At 51.3% G+C, this 18,969-nt stretch overlaps 1 protein-coding gene across 1 annotated transcript in view; it reads left to right on the top strand.

Annotated features, from left to right (window-relative positions):
• ZFHX3 (zinc finger homeobox 3) overlaps positions 1–16,037 on the top strand; it is a gene marked incomplete at its 5' end in the record, with an annotated part of 92,005 nt that extends 75,968 nt beyond the window's left edge. Inside the window, 3 exons of the mRNA XM_080351825.1 lie at positions 3,540–3,642; positions 4,859–10,321; positions 14,237–16,037. Coding sequence (XP_080207951.1) covers positions 3,540–3,642; positions 4,859–10,321; positions 14,237–15,810 — 7,140 coding nt within the window. The 3' untranslated portion in view covers positions 15,811–16,037. The remainder of the gene's footprint in view (positions 1–3,539; positions 3,643–4,858; positions 10,322–14,236) is intronic.
• Positions 16,038–18,969: the final 2,932 nt, after the last annotated feature.

The following is an 18,969-nucleotide window of genomic DNA, read 5'->3' as shown; positions in this document are numbered from 1 at the left end:
TGCCCTGGTGTTAGGGCTTCCCAGACGTTCATGGTGACCCTGCATCGGTCACTGAAGTGCCAATAAACAGAGCCTGACCCACTGTTGGTGTCTGGATGCCAGCTCAGAGCGAGCGGGCAGGGGTGAGCTGCTGATCCCTCCCCATCTCCAGGCTGGTGGAGAGTGAGGCAGGTGGAGGAACCATTTGCCATCGTGCAATGACGTTGCTCTGGAGAGGAGCCGCGGGCGCTCCTGGGCTGCAGAGGTGGCTCTGGAGTGACATGTGTCCCCCACTGGAAGGCTTCACTGGTGGCTTCTGGGCCAGAGATGGCGGCTGCAGAGGGGATACAGTTTCCTATTAGACAGAGCAAAATGAGCATGTATGGAAGAAGGGAAAAGACAAATCACGTTTGTTGGGCTCCCATCTGTAGGGTTGTTATTTTAATAATGGTTCAACTTGACTGACTTGTTGCCACTGTGGACCAGCTGGTGCTGCACAGACCTTTAAACAGGGAGATGGAGGTGTGGAGCAGGGCTGAGGATGGTGCGGGGTTACGCACAGATATTGCCAGCTCAGGTGAGAGGGAGGCAAGAGCTTTTTACAGCGCAGACACAGGCTGTGCTCGACATAAACATGTTCCTCTCTATCACCAGAACAGCCAGTGCTGTTTAGATAAGTCTGAAGTAAAAAATGCAATGCTGCAGAGCAGCTCTCCTGGTTTATCTGCCAGGTGGCCGTGGCCTCCTAAACCATCCTGCTCCTTTGCTGCTCCCGCCATTTGCACATAATTTCTGCATGGACAAGGAAACGGCGTGTCCTCAGGTGTACAAATAGTTAAAATGGGCAGGCTGGAATTCAGTGTAAATGCAGAAGGGTTTGAGCTCTGCAGCCTGTTGTCACTATTTTCATCTTCTGCTGCGTCTCAGGGGACAGAGCGGTCCTGCCCTGGCAAACGGCACAGGACATTGGCAGCGCTGTCAGGAGAGACCTGAACGGTGCTGGGCAGGTAGAGGACTTGAGCGGGGCCACCAGAGCGAGACCAGTGCCTTGGCGTCGCATTTTGCTTCCCCTGCGCGGCTCCTGCAGCCACCCTGCATCTGTATCCAGAATTTCTCATTTCCTGCATTTTTCTCCAAGCTCTTTTCTGTTTGCTTTTTGGGATTTTGTAACACAGCTTTTTTCTTCATGTCCCCCCCCGGCCTTTTTTTAATTGTGGTGGGAGGGGTAGAAGTAGTCTGAGAACTGTGGCTGTGGAGATGCAGGTAGATAAAGGTAATTACTTAAACACATATAGGGCAGGACTTATTGGTTTGGAGACCCAGATTAAGATGCAGAGGAGCATGTGAGGTTGATGATTATATTTCGGGGAGAGTTAATTGACGGAAGGTGAAGGCAGACAAAGAACCGCTGCTTACTGCCTTCTTGAATCCCAATCAGGAATTATGATTAAAGACGCGGCGAGACAACAGAGGCCTGATGAATTGGTGTCTTTTTTTTTTTCTTTTTTGCCGTCATTCACACTTGATTGACTTCAACCTTTCAAGTGCAAAAGTCTCTCTTTTCCATTATTATTCATAGCCATCTGAGTTTTTCTAATTAAAGTGTATGAAAACAATTACTGATCCGTCGCACTGAGTGTGGTAGTGGGGATGGCTGCCTTACTGTAATGCGTATAAAAAGCCCACAGTTTTCTATAATGATGTGCAGCTGAGGTGTTAGATAATTTTATTCTTTTTCTACTCTGTTGGGGTTTTTTTTAATTTTTCATGATTTATTTTTCATAATTCCTAAAGATCCTAGGAAAGCGCTCTCCCTGCTGATAAAGCGGAGAGGGACGGCTCCTTCTTGCCGCTCCCGCTCAGCGTCCCTGCTCGTCCCCCTCCCCTGAGCTCGGCTACTGGGAATTAACCAGTGACCTTTCACGTCTCCCGACCCACCACCCACAGCCATCAGATGTTCACGCTTAGAGTAGAAGGTGGAATGAATTTGGTGTGCTCGGCTTGCCTCCCGGTGATTTATCAGTGTCAGCTGCCTTTCCTGCAGCCACGAGCAGGACCCGGCACTCACCCCGCCACCAGTCGTCCCAGTAAAGGGAGGGAGCTCAGCATCCCTCCCGCTGCACTTCAGCAGCCTCTCATATGCGAGCATTTGCTTCTGAGGTTTTCCATGCACTGTTTTTAGTTCTGTTCACTTAGTGAAGCCAAGATGTGTTTGCTTGGATTTGACATGCACGTAGATAAGGAAGATTTCATGTCATTTGCTAATACGCGGTTCAGTCAGATCTGTGTGGTCACTGGCAGAAGGCAAGGCACGCTGCATACAGGTAACAACCACGCTCTCTTCCAAAATCTGGGGCTCAAACACCCTCCAAGTACCTGACAGAAGGGTGGAGAGGCTTGTTTTGCCAGGAATCGTACCAGTCCAGGAGCGCTGACTGATGCCTTGCTCTCCCAGCGCTCAGAGGGAGCAGCAGCACCCCAGGCATCACAAGGCACTGTTGGTTTCTGTTCCTCCCGGTACCCGGCCCTGGTGAACAGGAGCGCTGGCTGCAGCTGCCGGAGCCGCAGAGGTGCCTCTGGACGCAGACACCTCCGGCGCTGGCGGCAGCGTTGGGGCGGCAGGGACGCCGGCAGGGACACGGTCCTTCTGTCCGGCCGCTGCTCCAGGACAAGAGCTGCAGGGCAGCGTCCCAGGGCTGGGACAGGGGCTCTGCAGGTTCAGAACGTGCTCGTTGTCCTGCATCTGGTGCCAACCACGTGCACACTACTAGTGAGGCAATTGATGTGTTCTGTGTGTGACCAGACACAAACACAGTTTTCCAGACAAAGATGAGCATATGCATGTGACTCTTTGAAGAGCGTCTCTAGTTGAAGCACACAAACTCTGAGGCTCTTTAAAATGTTGGTGTTCACGCACCACACTGGTTATGGTGTGCAGGTTCTAGATAAACACTTGTAGAGAGGCGAAGGGAACACATCAGTCAGAGCAAGGAAGGGGTTACCAAAAGCTTTTGCAGACAATTTGCTGTCTTTTTAGTCTTTCCTTATTCATCCTTTCCTTTGTCACCTCTCTGCTTATTTGTACTTTTCTTTATCGTGCCCCTCCCTTTCCTGCATCGATACACTTTGAAAACAGTGCTGCAATGCTCCCTAGTTCAAGATTACAGTGTACTTTACGAGGTATGATTTAATTAGGGGCCTTATTATGTTTTCAGCAGCTTAAGGTGGGCCTTTCAACTTATCTACCTAATTGGTTGCACAAGAAGTTTCACAGCCCATGACAAAACACTGTCAGTGATCAAAGTCTGAATTCTACATAAAGGAAAAATATTAATAATAAGATTATTCTTCAAGTGTGCACTGCTAATTATGTCCAGAATGTAACTGTAGAAACACTTTTGACTGATGTGAGCTTTGTCTAATAAACATGAGTCTTCAGTGAGCTATGAAATGTGACGCCTCTGACTTTACAATACTGATGTCTAATTTTGCCACCAAAGATGTTTAAAATATTTTCCTGTGTTTTTCTCCTCCCCACATCCTTCCCTCCCTGTCTCCAGGTGACAACACCTGAGGTGATGATGCCCAGCAGCATGTTCCTCCCAGCGGCTGCTCCAGAGAAGGACGGGAACTCGGCCGCGGAGGAGCTGGGGAAGCAGCCTGGTGAGTGGGGTCAGCAGGGTCCAGGGTCCCCCAGACCCCAGCTCCCAACCAGGGACTGTCTGGGGACATCACTGCCCAGGCCAGCTCCACGTGCCCACCTGTCCCGCAGGGCCGCGGTGGGTGGGTGGCCAGCAGGGGCTGTGCCTTGGGCTGCCGCAGGGCCGCGCAGGCAGCTCAGGCTGCAGAGCACAGCTCACCACCACGGTGATTCCCCTGCAAGTGCTGCCGAGTCGCTGCCAGGAGAAGAGCAGAGGTGGCCGAGGGCTGAGGGGCCTGGTGAACGCCGAGGCTGCCGCCCACAGATGCTGCTGCCAGCTCTGCTGTGCTCGCTGGGCAGTCTGGGGAGCCTGGAGCTGCTGCCGTCCTTACCCAGCCCAAATCTCATCTGCCTTTTCACTGCTGTGCTGGGTTACAAAGGCATGGCTGTGAATCAATGGCTGTTTAGTCCTGGCTTTGTAGTGTGATGTGAAAGCATCCTGAGAACATCATTCTGTGTGGGCAGAAGTGTGTGATCTCAAGCCCAGAAGGGAAGCAATGCTGTTCTTCTTTCTGTGCCCCCTTGGGAGGTGTGTGGGGTCTGGGAGCGAAGGCAGCCGTCGATCCTGCATTGCCAGGGTATCTGATGGGGATCCATTTTTTGGCCTCTACCCATCCCATTCTGACTTCTGCATCAGGGCTGTGCTCTTAGACCCCAGAGAAGCAGCAGTGCACTGAGCACCTGGTCCTTCTCCTGTCCCCGCTCAAACCGCACCCTTTGAGCTGCTGCCCACAGGACGTGAATTTCATGCCTGATGTTTCTCGCTTTGATGGGACCAAGACTTAAATGATAGATTCAATTTGATGAACCTTCTTATTGAAAAATAGGCAGAACATCAGAGAAAAGCAGCACAGGCGGGCAGGTGGCTGAATGGCCTTCACTTAAAAGGAGGAATTAAAGGTCATAAATGCACTAGGGGAACGTGTGTCTGTGTGTGTCAATAATTTCCAGATATTCAAAGTGGGCAAGAAAGTAAATTGTGTAGGTTTATGCAGTGGGCCATGATGAGGGTAATGGGCTGGTATTCAAATAAATGAATGAAGATAGAGGAGAAACGTTAGAAATACCTGTGCTCTTACAGAGAAAAAAGCATGGCTGTATTAGGGACAGAAAGAAGATGTTGATTAGCCCTCGTGTGCTGGTGTAATTTTCAGGTTTGCTCTCATTGTGTTTCCACAGAGGTCTCTGAGGACTCGGGAAAGAGTCTCTTGCCGTCGGACAGCGCAGAGCACAGCGGGGACCCCAAGCCCGTCCCGGCCGACGCGGGCTGTGCCAGGGAGGACGCCGGCTTCCTCTGCTGGAAGAAGGGCTGCAGCCAGGCGTTCAAGAGCTCGGCAGCCCTGCAGACGCACTTCAACGAAGTTCACGCCAAGCGACCTCAGCTACCAGTGTCCGATCGCCACGTCTACAAGTACCGCTGCAACCAGTGCAGCCTGGCCTTCAAAACCATCGAGAAGCTGCAGCTCCATTCCCAGTACCACGTCATCCGGGCAGCCACAATGTGCTGTCTCTGCCAGCGCAGCTTCCGAACCTTCCAGGCCCTGAAGAAGCACCTGGAAACCAGCCACCTGGAGCTGAGTGAGGCCGACATTCAACAGCTGTACGGTGGCCTTTTGGTCAACGGGGACCTCCTCACTATGGGCGATCCTTCACTTGCAGAAGACCACACTATCATAGTCGAGGAAGATAAGGAGGAGGAGAGCGACTTAGAAGATAAGCAGAGCCCAACAGGTAGTGACTCGGGGTCGGTGCAAGAGGACTCTGGCTCAGAACCAAAAAGGGCCTTACCCTTCAGGAAGGGCCCTAACTTTACCATGGAGAAATTCCTTGATCCATCTCGCCCTTACAAGTGCACAGTCTGCAAGGAGTCTTTCACACAAAAGAACATTCTCCTGGTCCATTACAATTCTGTTTCTCATCTGCATAAACTGAAAAGAGCCCTCCAAGAGTCTGCTACAGGGCAGCCCGAACCCACCAGCAGCCCAGACAACAAACCTTTCAAGTGTAACACGTGCAACGTGGCCTACAGCCAGAGCTCCACACTGGAGATCCACATGAGGTCTGTCCTGCACCAGACCAAGGCTCGCGCTGCCAAGCTGGAGGCGGCGGGCGGCAGCAGCAACGGCGCTGGCGGCGGCAGCAGCAGCAGCGGGCTCGCTCTGGGTTCATCCACGCCAAGTCCAGTCAGCGCTAGCAACAGTAATACCTTCACAACCAGCAACACCAGTAATTCGGGCACAACCCCCATGCCCAGCCTGCTGAACCAGGTGTCCAGTGACACTGTGGGAATTCCTCCTCTAGGTAACCCCGTAAGCACTAACATCTCCTCCCCTTCGGAGCCCAAAGAGGCGAACCGCAAGAAGCTGGCAGACATGATTGCGTCCAGGCAGCAGCAGCAGCAGCAGCAGCAACAGCAGCAGCAGCAGCAGCAGCAGCAACAAGCTCAGACCTTGGCCCAGGCCCAGGCCCAAGTCCAGGCCCATCTGCAACAAGAGCTGCAGCAGCAGGCTGCTCTGCTGCAGTCCCAGCTGTTCAACCCAGCACTTCTGCCTCACTTTCCCATGACCACTGAGACCCTTCTGCAGCTTCAGCAGCAGCAGCATCTTTTGTTTCCTTTCTACATCCCTAGTGCCGAGTTCCAGCTCAACCCAGAAGTCAGTTTGCCTGTCACCAGCGGTGCGCTGACGTTGACTGGGACAGGTCCAAGTTTGCTGGAAGACCTGAAGGCTCAAGTTCAGCTCCCTCAGCAGAGCCATCCACAGCTCTTACAGCAGCAGCAGGGTCAGCTGTCCTTGTCACAACCTCACTCCGTCCTTATACAGCAGAGCCAGCACCCTGAGAAGAAGAATAAATCCATAGTGAAGGAGAAAGAAAAAGAAACGCCACGGGAAAGGGAAGGTGCAGAGAGGGGAGAAAATAATGTAGCATCTAAGGAGTCTCTGCCTGATAACTTAAAGCCCAAAGAGAAGAAGGACTTTGTAGCAGGCAGTAGTTCGGAGCCCTCCTTACTGCCCCCACGTATCGCCTCTGATGCGAGAGGGAATGCCACAAAAGCCTTGCTGGAAAACTTTGGCTTTGAGCTTGTCATTCAGTATAACGAGAACAAGCAGAAGGTACAGAAGAAAAACGGGAAGACAGAGCAAGGTGAGAACTTGGAAAAGCTGGAGTGTGATACATGCGGCAAGTTCTTTTCAAACATCCTCATCCTGAAGAGCCACCAAGAGCATGTTCACCAACATTACTTTCCCTTCAAGCAGTTAGAGAGATTTGCCAAACAATACAGAGAACACTATGACAAACTGTACCCGCTGCGGCCTCAGACCCCGGAGCCGCCCCCGCCACCCCCGCCGCCCCCTCCGCCACTGCCCCCCGCCCCTCCGCAGCCGGCGTCCACTCCCACCATCCCCGCCTCCGCGCCCCCCATCACCTCTCCCACCATGGCGCCCGCCCAGCCGTCCGTGCCGCTCACCCAGCTCTCCATGCCCATGGAGCTGCCCATCTTCTCCCCGCTGATGATGCAAACCATGCCCCTGCAAACGTTACCTGCGCAGCTGCCGCCCCAGCTTGGGCCCGTGGACCCTCTGCCTGCCGACCTGGCCCAGCTGTACCAGCACCAGCTCAACCCCAGCCTTCTCCAGCAGCAGCAGAACAAGAGGCCACGGACGCGGATCACAGACGACCAGCTCAGAGTCCTTCGGCAGTATTTTGACATTAACAATTCCCCAAGTGAGGAACAGATCAAAGAGATGGCGGACAAATCCGGATTGCCCCAGAAAGTGATCAAGCACTGGTTCAGAAACACTCTTTTCAAGGAACGCCAGCGCAACAAAGATTCCCCGTACAACTTCAGTAATCCTCCCATTACTAGCCTGGAAGAACTGAAGATCGACTCACGGCCTCCTTCTCCAGAGCCCCAAAAGCAGGAGTACTGGGGGAGCAAGCGGTCCTCCCGCACACGCTTTACCGACTACCAGCTGAGAGTCCTGCAGGACTTCTTTGATGCCAACGCTTATCCAAAGGATGATGAATTTGAGCAGCTTTCTAACCTGCTGAACCTCCCAACACGTGTTATAGTGGTGTGGTTCCAGAATGCCCGTCAAAAAGCTAGGAAAAACTATGAGAACCAGGGAGAAGGCAAAGATGGGGAACGACGGGAGCTTACAAATGACAGGTACATTAGAACAAGCAACTTGAACTACCAGTGCAAAAAGTGCAGTCTGGTCTTTCAGCGCATTTTTGATCTCATTAAACACCAGAAAAAGCTTTGTTACAAAGATGAGGATGAGGATGGACAGGATGATAGCCAGAATGAAGACTCTATGGATGCAATGGAGCTCTTGACTCCAACCAGTTCCTCCTGCAGCACACCAATGCCCTCCCAAGCTTACAGCACACCTACGTCTTCAGCCAATGCAACCTCCTCAGCTTTTCTGCAGCTCACGGCAGAGGCAGACGATTCCTCCACCTATAGTTCTAAAGCAGAAGCTACAGATGAGAAACCAAAGCAGCCTGAACCTCCAAGTACACAGCAAAACCAAACTCAAGAGAAGCAAGTGCAACCAAAGCAAGAGTCTCAGCAGCAACAGGACCAAGGAGAACAAAAGACAAGTTCAGCACACCAAAAGATTTCACAGTTATCCTCCCCATCTTCAATGCAGCAGCCGCCCCCTCCTCCCCAGCCCCCTCAGTGCTCCCTGTCACAGTCCAGCCCAAGTCCATCTCAGCTCTCCCATCTCTCCCTCAAACCCATTCACACGTCCACCCCTCAGCAGCTGGCAAACCTACCTCCTCAGCTAATCCCCTACCAGTGTGACCAGTGTAAGCTGGCATTTCCTTCCTTCGAGCATTGGCAGGAGCATCAGCAGCTTCATTTTCTGAGCGCACAGAACCAGTTTATCCACCCCCCATTCCTGGACAGAACGCTGGATATGCCGTTCATGCTTTTTGATCCCAGTAATCCACTGCTCACGAGCCAGCTGCTATCTGGAACGTTACCGCAGATTCCAGCAAGCTCAGCCACTTCACCATCAACTCCAACGTCCACTATGAACACACTGAAGAGAAAGCTGGAGGAAAAGGCCAGTGCAAGCCCTGGAGAAAACGACAGTGGGACCGGAGGAGAAGAACCACAAAGGGATAAACGTCTAAGGACAACCATTACCCCAGAGCAGCTGGAAATTCTTTATCAGAAATACTTGCTCGACTCCAACCCAACGCGGAAAATGCTGGATCACATTGCACATGAAGTGGGCTTGAAGAAACGTGTGGTGCAAGTCTGGTTTCAGAACACGCGTGCACGGGAAAGGAAGGGGCAGTTCAGAGCTGTGGGGCCTGCCCAAGCCCACAGACGCTGCCCCTTCTGCCGGGCTCTCTTTAAAGCAAAGACCGCTCTCGAAGCTCACATCCGATCCCGGCACTGGCACGAGGCCAAGAGAGCTGGGTACAACCTGACGTTGTCTGCCATGCTCTTGGACTGTGATGGGGGACTCCAGATGAAGGGAGATATCTTTGATGGAGCCAGCTTTTCCCACATGCCACCAACTAGCAGTGATGGACAGAGCGTTCCTCTGTCCCCTGTGAACAAGAGCATGGAGCTGTCACCTCGAACTCTGCTGAGTCCCTCCTCCATTAAGGTGGAAGGGATAGAGGACTTTGAGAGTCCCTCCATGTCCTCGGTCAATCTGAGCTTTGACCAAACGAAGCTGGACAACGATGACTGCTCTTCTGTCAACACTGCAATCACAGACACTACAACAGGAGATGAAGGGAACGCAGACAACGATAGTGCAACAGGGATTGCAACCGAAACCAAATCTGCATCGGGACCCAGCGAAGGTCTGACAAAAGCTGCCATGATAGCGATGTCTGAATATGAAGATCGACTGTCTTCTGGCCTGGTCAGCCCAGCTCCCAGCTTTTACAGCAAAGAGTACGATAATGAAGGTACTGTGGACTATAGTGAAACATCTAGCCTCGCAGACCCCTGCTCCCCCAGCCCTGGCGCAAGCGGTTCAGCCAGCAAGTCTGGAGAGAGCGGGGATCGGCCCGGACAGAAACGCTTTCGCACTCAGATGACTAATCTCCAGCTAAAAGTTCTTAAGTCATGCTTTAATGACTACAGGACACCTACCATGCTGGAGTGTGAGGTCCTGGGCAATGACATTGGACTGCCAAAGAGAGTTGTTCAGGTCTGGTTCCAGAATGCTAGGGCAAAGGAGAAGAAGTCCAAACTCAGCATGGCCAAGCATTTTGGTATAAACCAAACAAGTTATGAGGGACCCAAAACAGAGTGCACTTTGTGTGGCATCAAGTACAGCGCTCGACTGTCTGTACGTGACCATATCTTCTCTCAACAGCATATCTCCAAAGTTAAAGAAACCATTGGAAGCCAGTTGGATAAGGAAAAGGAGTATTTTGACCCAGCTACTGTACGTCAGTTGATGGCTCAGCAGGAGCTGGACCGGATCAAAAAAGCCAACGAGGTTCTTGGTCTGGCAGCTCAACAGCAGGGCATGTTTGACAACGCCCCTCTGCAAGCTCTTAACCTTCCTGCTGCATACCCAGCACTACAGGGCATCCCTCCAGTCTTGCTCCCCGGCCTCAACAGCCCGTCCTTACCAGGCTTCACTCCATCCAACACAGGTGGGTACGGGTGTCGTCACACTGCTCAGAGATGCAGCTTAACTTGACACATCATCGGCACGAGCAGATGTTCCCTTGAGAGTGACTGAAAATAGGATACCTGGCCCTTTAGTCAGGCATGTTTACTTGACAGCAAAGAACCAATAGGTATTTTATCTTTAATTCCTGAACTCAGGTTTTCTAGCTAAGTCAGAAATAGAGCAAGATCTAGACGCGGCGTGTATCTGTTCTGTTAGCACAGACTGAAAATCCTGAAGCACCTTCAATGGGAAATAGAGGATCTATCAAACAGAACATGAAAAGGACTGATGTGCTGAATGCGTTGTTCGTTATACCTTTCCTTTTGTTATGTTTATGTAATGCCATCCCAAGTTTTCAATAATTCTGAACTGGTGACAGAAACCTGGAGCGTCTTTATGTAGCATCCTTATAGTGACCTCCAGGACAAATCCCAATGCAGCTGTGGGTTTTGAGCAATGGCTGGGCACAACCTGAAAGTACCATCTCAACAAACAACCATGTAGTCATGGGACAGATCTACTTTGTATTTTAATAAGATTTTCCTTAACAATACTATATTAAAATCAAGTTAGGCATACTCCTTTGTGTGACCTAATCCCAGACACTGGACTTTGGTTTTTGAGGATCCCCCTTTCCTTTGTACCTGGTGTATGGGTGGAAAGCATAATTTGTGCAGCAAACACTGGCAGTGGAAGATACTGCTCAGCAGACTAGCGGTGACCTAGAAAGCTTGATCCAAGGGCCTCATTTCACCGTGGTACAGCCGTGGTGTCCCAGAGCCATGCCCGTGTCTGCACTGCCGCTCACGACAGGGTAGCCGCTGTTCTCTGGGAGACTCGTGTTCTCTCGGCCAACAGCTCTGTGTGCTTGGGTGGTCCCTGTGCCAGCTGATGTTCCCCGGGGCTGCTCTCCGTGTACAGAGACATCCCAAGACTCGATTCCAGTGTCTAGTCTCGGCAACAGGCTGAGTGTGTCTCAGGCCGGAACACCGGTGACACCATAACGCCAGTGTGGTTACTCCATGCGCCACTGCGCACCTTCGCTGTCTGCACCGCAGCTACACAGGTCTCCTGCTGTGAGTGTCCAAAAACAGTGACTTTCTCATATTGTACTGAACTAATTGGCTAATGATGAGTTATAATCCATGGTGTGGAGCCCAAATAGGATCTGAACATCATCCTGGCTTCTTAATCAGAAACCAGAGTGCTGCCAGTCTCCATAAAGACTTTCTGATGCTTCTAGTCAGCAGGCGGGTTCTGAAGGTCCTTTCTCAACAGACTGAATAACTCAGTGCAGATGCTGCCAGGTAACTTGGTTGTGTCATGTTAACCAAATTGCTGCCTGTAGTTGTCATCTGGGAAGTAAATCTTTGGATAAGCAAATCAAAGCCATAGACAAAAGGGTAGTAGCTGGTGCAAGCAGCTCCGTGGAGCTTGCAGAGCTCACCTGATGCTGGCGGGCACTGGCGGCAGAGCCGCTCGTAGGGACTCACAGTGGCCGTCTGTCCCTCCCTTTGGAACTGGCTGTGTTCACCTTTTTCTCCATTACTGCTTGTCTCTGAAACATCTTCTGTTGAGAGATGAAAGAAATAAATCTCACTGTGTTTGCTGGGTTCTGGCCTTTGCAAAGATGATCCACTCTCTTGGAGTTGAGATCCTTTTCTCCACAAGAGCAGCAGAGGGGATTACCTTGTAGTTGCTGATGTCCGTGTCAGAACGTCCTATCAGAGAGCCAAAAAGACCAGAGTAAGTTTTTCTGGAATCTGGAAAACCTTTCTCCTGGCAGTTAGAGCCTCTGCAAGGCTTCTTTGTGTGGTTACAGAACTCTTCCCACAACCCCCAAAGCAAAAGGAAAATCATTCTTGACTGTAGCTATAGGATCGGTCGTTGTAATTAAACCATTTTAAAAACACTTGCTGTTAGCGATTCTTCTATCCAGGGCTGCTGCCCATTCCTGCTCCTTGACTGTAGACCCAGCTATGTGCCCAAAGGGTGTCTCTCCATGCCAAGGCTTTCTCATGCAATACTTGTGTTCTTACAGAAGATCTGGTCTCAGAGGCCAGAACTAGGCCAAGGGGATCTCTTTGGCAAATTATGTTGCCAGCCTGTCACAGATAGCTCTGTGCTCTTTACTTCCTACCCTAAATTTATAACGAGATCTAAAATCACTTTTTTGCACTTCAATCTATCTTGTTGTCTTTATTTTTCTCCAAAGACCAGTGTGTGTCCTGGGGAGATGGGGCGACATCCTATGAATGTTAAAAGCAATCAGTGACTGCCTAGACAGGGCTAAGCTATTTAGAAAGTCAAACAGACTATTTGTGGCCTTTAGATAAAGCTCCAAAGGTCAGGCCATCTCAGCTCCAAGCCTGTCGAAGCAGATAAGGCTGCCCAGCCGGGAACATTATGAATTAGCCACTGCTCCTGTGCCTGAACCTCTCAGGGGCTGTTCACCCCGGGAGCAGAGTTTTATGGCATCTCTCTGGACGGTGCCCTTATCTGCGATCCGTAGGGCTGCGGCGTGGGGGCTCACTCCACACACTCTATACCTGCACAGATGGCTGTTGTCTCCCTGCGGCACGGGGAGCAGCGGCAGGTTTCAGCAGGGCTTTTCGCAGGCGTGAGTCCCTTCCCAAGGCAGAGGAGCCCTGTGCAGCTGCAGGTCCTGCCCGTGCACCGCGCTGGCCCTGCTGGATGTTCCCTGCGGACAAGGCCATGAGCTGCCACCCTGCCCCAGATCATCCGCAAAAGGGGCTGTTTCTCCTTTCCCACTGGGTGTATCTAGAAGAGGTGCAACCTAAAGTAAAAGTTGCTGTGCCTCTATGGCTGTTCCCTAGTTCTGTGCCTGCTCATGCTCAGGCTGCCTTGGCACGGCTCCTGTCGCAGCTGCGGGGACTCAGGTTTGTTAGTGGATGGTTGGATGTTGTTGAGCGGTTTTGTGGCAGAAGTGGATCCAGCAGCCAGCTCCTGGCTCCAGAGCCATAGAGCATAGGAGCCTGTGCCTGCAGAACGTTAGAGCTTTGCTTCGTTTTTTTTTCCCCAAATGGCACTGACTTCCCAAGCAAAGTGTTCCTTTTTAGGAGCACATTCGCCAAGTGCAGTGGATGTGACTAATGGATGTGACTTGGGAAGCCACGCTCCTCTTGCCCCAGCTTCTACCAGCTGTGAGAGTAGAAATTGGTACTGGGAAGTGTGTTGTCACTGGGTATTCCTGCTGTTGGGATGGTGGGCAGACGTCACATTCCACCATTAATCCATCTCCTTTGTGAGGAAGCATCACCACGCTTTTAATTCCACCCAAAACATGATGTTTGTGCCTGGGGGAATGTCTGAATACTGCCTACGCTCTGAAATTACTCGAAAGCTGTGCACCCAAAGCCCCTGACATCGGAAGGAAGGGGTTGCATCAGAGGTCTGTGGGTTAGTGATCAGCCTAATAAGGACAAAGTAATTTAGATTCAGCCCGTTCAGTTCTCTTCAGTTGCCATGAACAGGGCTTTCTAATCTCTGGAGATTTTAATGGGATGGCAGTATCTAGCGTTACAGCAATTTGGCGCAGCCTTTCCCTGCTGCTGGAGTTCTTTGGCCAAAGGACCAGCTTGTGGAGGTGTAGAAGTGCGTGTCCCTGACATCAGCTCGTCATCATTTGGGCATTTCAGAGGGGTCAGTGGAACAACAGTGGTGCTGAGCATCCCGGGCGGCTGGGACACCACTTGGGGTGTCACCAGGCAGCGTGGCCGAGCCAGCTGTGGGTGACAGGGCTGATGAGGCACATCCACAGGGCGTGGGGCTGCGGGGAGCAGAGCGGTCACCCCCAGACACGGGGCTGTGGGGAGCGGAGTGGTGCCTGCCCAGCACCGAATGACTCCTCACCTCTCTTTCCTCCCTATTGCAGCTTTAACTTCTCCCAAACCCAACCTGATGGGCCTGCCCAGCACAAGCGTCCCTTCACCCGGCCTCCCCACCTCTGGATTACCAAATAAGCAGCCCCCGGCCGCGCTGAGCTCACCCACCCCGGCACAAGCCACGGCGGCCGTGGCCCCGCAGCAGCCGCCTGCAACCACCCCGCAGCCACAGCAGCCGCCTCCGCCACCGCGCAAGGAGAAGGAGAGCGAGAAGGCAAAAGAGAAGGAGAAGGCACCCAAGGGGAAGGGGGACCCCCTGCCAGGGCCCAAGAAGGAGAAGGGGGAGGCGCCGGCGGGCGCCCTCTCAGCCCCGCTGCCCGCCATGGAGTACGCGGTGGAGCCGGCCCAGCTCCAGGCACTGCAGGCCGCCCTCAGTTCGGACCCCGCCACCCTGCTGACGAGCCAGTTCCTCCCCTACTTCGTCCCCGGCTTTTCCCCCTACTACGCCCCGCAGATCCCCGGCGCCCTGCAGAGCGGGTACCTGCAGCCCATGTACGGGATGGAGGGGCTCTTCCCCTACAGCCCTGCACTGTCGCAGGCGCTGCTGGGGCTGTCCCCCGGCTCCCTGCTGCAGCAGTACCAGCAATACCAGCAGAGTCTGCAGGAGGCATTGCAGCAGCAGCAGCGGCAGGCACAGCAGCAGCAGCAGCAGCAGCAGCAGCAGCAGCAGAAAGTGCAGCAGCCCAAAGGAAGCCAAACCCCCGTCCCTGCGGGGGCTGCCACCCCGGACAAAGACCCTGCCAAAGAACCCCCCAAGCAAGAAGAGCAGAAGAATGCACCCCGCGAGGTGTCCCCCCTCCTGCCCAAACCCCAAGAAGAGCCCGAAGCAGAAGGCAAGGGCGCGGAATCCCTCTGCGACCCCTTCATCGTCCCCAAGGTGCAGTACAAGCTGGTCTGCCGCAAGTGCCAGGCGGGCTTCGGCGACCAGGAGGCGGCCAGCGACCACCTGAAGTCCCTCTGCTTCTTCGGCCAGTCCGTGGCGAACCTGCAAGAGATGGTGCTTCACGTGCCCACCGGCAGCGGCCAGGGCAGCGGCTCGTACCAGTGCGTGGCGTGCGAGAGCACGGTGTGTGGGGACGAAGCCCTCAGTCAGCATCTTGAGTCAGCCCCGCACAAACACCGAACAATCACAAGAGCAGCAAGAAACGCCAAAGAGCACCCCAGTCTATTACCTCACTCTGCCTGCCCCCCCGACCCCAGCACCGCATCTACCTCGCAGTCGGCCGCTCACTCAAACGACAGCCCCCCGCCCCCCCGGCCCCCCCCGGCTTCCCCCCACGCCGCCAGAAAGCCCTGGCCCCCGGCAGCCCCCCGCGCCCCACCGGGGAAGCCGCCGCCGCCGCCTTTCCCTCCTCTCTCCTCATCTTCAACGGTTACCTCAAGTTCATGCAGCACCTCAGGGGTTCAGCCCTCGATGCCAACAGACGACTATTCGGAGGAGTCTGACACGGATCTTAGCCAAAAGTCAGATGGACCGGCGAGCCCGGCGGAGGGGCCCCGGGACCCCGGCTGCCCTAAGGACAGTGGTCTAGCTAGCGTAGGAATGGACACCTTCAGATTGTAAGCTTTGAAGATGAACAATGAAAATGAATTTAAATAAAAAGTTAATAACAAACCAATTTCAAAAATAGACTAACTGCAATTCCAAAGCTTCTAACCAAAAAAAGAAAAAAGAAAAAAGAAAAAGCGTGGGTTGTTTTCCCATATAACGTTGCCGGTGGGTTTTACATTTCTTTTTTCCTTTCCTTTTAATAAAATAAAACGTAAAAAAGAAAAAAAAAAAAAAAGAAATCTGTTACATTTGTCCTTTCGAAGGTACTGTTGGTCTGGGAGACGAAAGCCCCGTGCTGCCTCCTCACTGTCTTCGGAGCTCGAGCCCCTTGTACATCGCCCGTCTCAATCCCGCCACGTCGATAGCACAGCAGAGCCCGGCACGCACTGTATGGGAAAGCAGCCCACCTTGTTACAGTTTTAAATTTCTTGCTATCTTAGCATTCAGATACCAATGGCTTGCTAAAAGAAAAAGAAATGTAATGTCTTTTTATTCTCAGGTCAATCGCTCACACTTTGTTCTGTTTTCAGAATCATTGTTTTATATATATATATATATATATATATATAATTTCTTTCCTTTGTTTTGGGGTTTTTGTTTTGTTTCATTTTCGTTCCAGAAAAGGATTTTTTTTTCTTTTTTTTTTTCTTTTTTTTAATTTAAAATGGGCAGAAAGTATTCAAGAGAAAAACAATGTGAACTGCTTTAGCTTTTCGGGGATTTTAAGGGTAGCTTTTCTGCTGAAGCCAATTTCAAGGGGAAAAGTTAAGCACTCCCACTTTTCAGAAAAAAAAAAAAACCACACAAAGAGTGTTGAGGACTCGGAGCTTAAAAAATAAGTTTTAAAACAACTGACTTTCTGTATTTATGATAGATATGACCATTTTTGGTGTTGAGTAGATTGTTGCATTGGAAATGAACTGAAGCAGTATGGTAGATTTAAAAGAAAAAACCCTTTTGTGTACATTTAGCTTTTGTATGGTCCAGCTGACGGCTTCTCATTTGATGTTGTCTTGTTCATTCCTAGCCAGATAGATTGCAATCCATTGACTCGCCTGAGCTTTTCTCCCCTTTGTACCTTTACTCCCCATTCCCCCGTCCTGTAATCTTCCACTTATGGTCGCTACCTTCATTTCTTAGAGGGTGGTTGCATAATTATTTTATAAAAACTAAAGAAAGAAGTTCAAAGGGTTTTGGGGGGTCAGTAGGATCCCTTGCAGAATATTTTTTGTTGGGGGTTTGAAACTTTTTAAGGCGTATACATACGATTTACCTATGTCTGTTACCCTTGTGCACTTATCTCTTTCTTATTTTCCATTTTTCCTCTTTTTTTTTTTCTCTCCCTGCCCTCTTCTTTTCCTCATTTTGTAAATGCTTCAAAGACTCTGTTCCTGAACTATAAGCGTTTGTTTCTGTTTGTGTAATTAGGCTGCACTCTGTTCCTTCTTTTAAAAAAAAAGGTTTTGTTACATTTTTTTTTCTCTAAAGAAAATTCATGCTTTAAATAAAATCCAAAGACATACCCTTTCACCACTGGTGCAGAATGAGCAAAAAGGATTCTTTTTACTTGAGAATTTGTTTCTGATTTAAACAAACAAGTCTAAGTTTAAATAAAGAATAAAAAAAAGTACCCAGGTTGTTATCTGTGCTTCTTGTGCAAGCAGAGAGACAACTGTGAGCGGAACCAGCGCGGGCAGGCGGGTCCCGGCCCCGGCGGCGGCTCCGGCGGCGGCTCCGGCAGCGCGGGCGGCGCGAGCACCGGCGGCTGCTGCGTTCCCCACACAGAGGCTGCTCCTCGTCCGCAGCCAAATGCCAACAGAAGCAACCTCCCCCGGTTCCTCTGCCCGCCAGCGCCTTCTCCCAGCGCCTTCGTCCTGTGCCCGGAGCGCGGGGACCGCGGTTCCGCCGGCACCACCGCCACGCCGGAGCGCTGGGACGAGCGCGGGCCGTGTCCGGCGGGACGCTGTCAGCGCCGTGGATTTTTGGTTTTAGTTCACTGAAAGACTAGATCCTGAACTGTTGTACATATTTCTAACTAGGCTAATGCACAGTGCAAATCCCTTTTTTAATTGTTTTTTAAGTAGACGAAACTAAAGAGAGCACCGTCTGATATTCCTACCAGTACCCGTCGTAGCATAAGGTGTCAAAAACAGAAACAAATACACAAAAAGCATTTGCTGTTTTAACAAACTGCTTTCTTTTAACAAAAGTTCTTGTATTTCTCCCCGTGTTTGAGATGAACATTTTTTAAATTCTAAAGTTGTACAGGTTTTGTTTTCCATTATTTTATGTTGTTTGTAATTCTATGAAATATATATATATATATTTTTCGCCATTTAACTGTTGTATGTTACTCTGTCTGTATCATATAGAAATGTTTTTGTTTGTTTTGGTTTTGATTCTCTCTGTGATACCAGTTAACAATTTAACACTAGCTTTATCTGTCGAATTCCACAAGGTCTCTTCTGGAAATCCTTTTGTTTTGTCTTGGTTTGTTTCCGTTTTTTAATTATATTGCTTGGTCATAGTGCAATTTCTCTCTCCTCCTTCCCCCTCCTCCTTCCCACCCACTAAAAGGTTTTATAAATTCCTTTCCTTGTATTTTTTCTAAGTGTTTCTAGAGACTTCCAGTGCGAGGTTGCTTCCTCCTCCTGCAGCCCGGCTGCCCCAGGCTGGTGCTGGGACCGGGACCCCGGCCCCCCGGGCCCCCGGAGCCGCCGCGACCCCCAGCCCACCCGTGGCCTTTGGGACGAGTGGGAGCGGGGCCGGGCCGGGCACGAGGAAAAGATTTCAAACTTGGCATTGAGCAGGTTTCTGTTTTATTTTTAATAAAAAGCTTTTTTTAAGTGGTGAAGATGGCCAAAGTTTCATACAATTGAGAATAGAGAGAGGTGTGGGGTGAGTGCGGGGCCCCCGCGCGGGGCAGGCGCTGGCACCCGCCGGCACGCTCGCTGTTCACGGAAATATATTTTGCTTTAAAATAAAAAATTAAACTTTTAAATAGAAGCAGAAATTGGGTTGGCTGGTTGGTTGGTTGGTTGGTTTGTCGGCGCTGAGATACTGCCCACTGTGAAACACAAAGCTTTGACTATTTTTTTCGGTTTTATTTTTGGGGGGGTGAGTTTGGGTAGAACAGAAAGCATAACTGAGGTGAAGAGGGTTATGAACAGC

Source organism: Nesoenas mayeri (genome assembly GCF_963082525.1).
Source record: "Nesoenas mayeri genome assembly, chromosome: 12".
NCBI lineage: Eukaryota > Metazoa > Chordata > Aves > Columbiformes > Columbidae > Nesoenas > Nesoenas mayeri.
The sequence above is the reverse complement of the archived record's forward strand: the minus strand, read 5'-3'. Positions and strand labels throughout refer to the sequence as shown.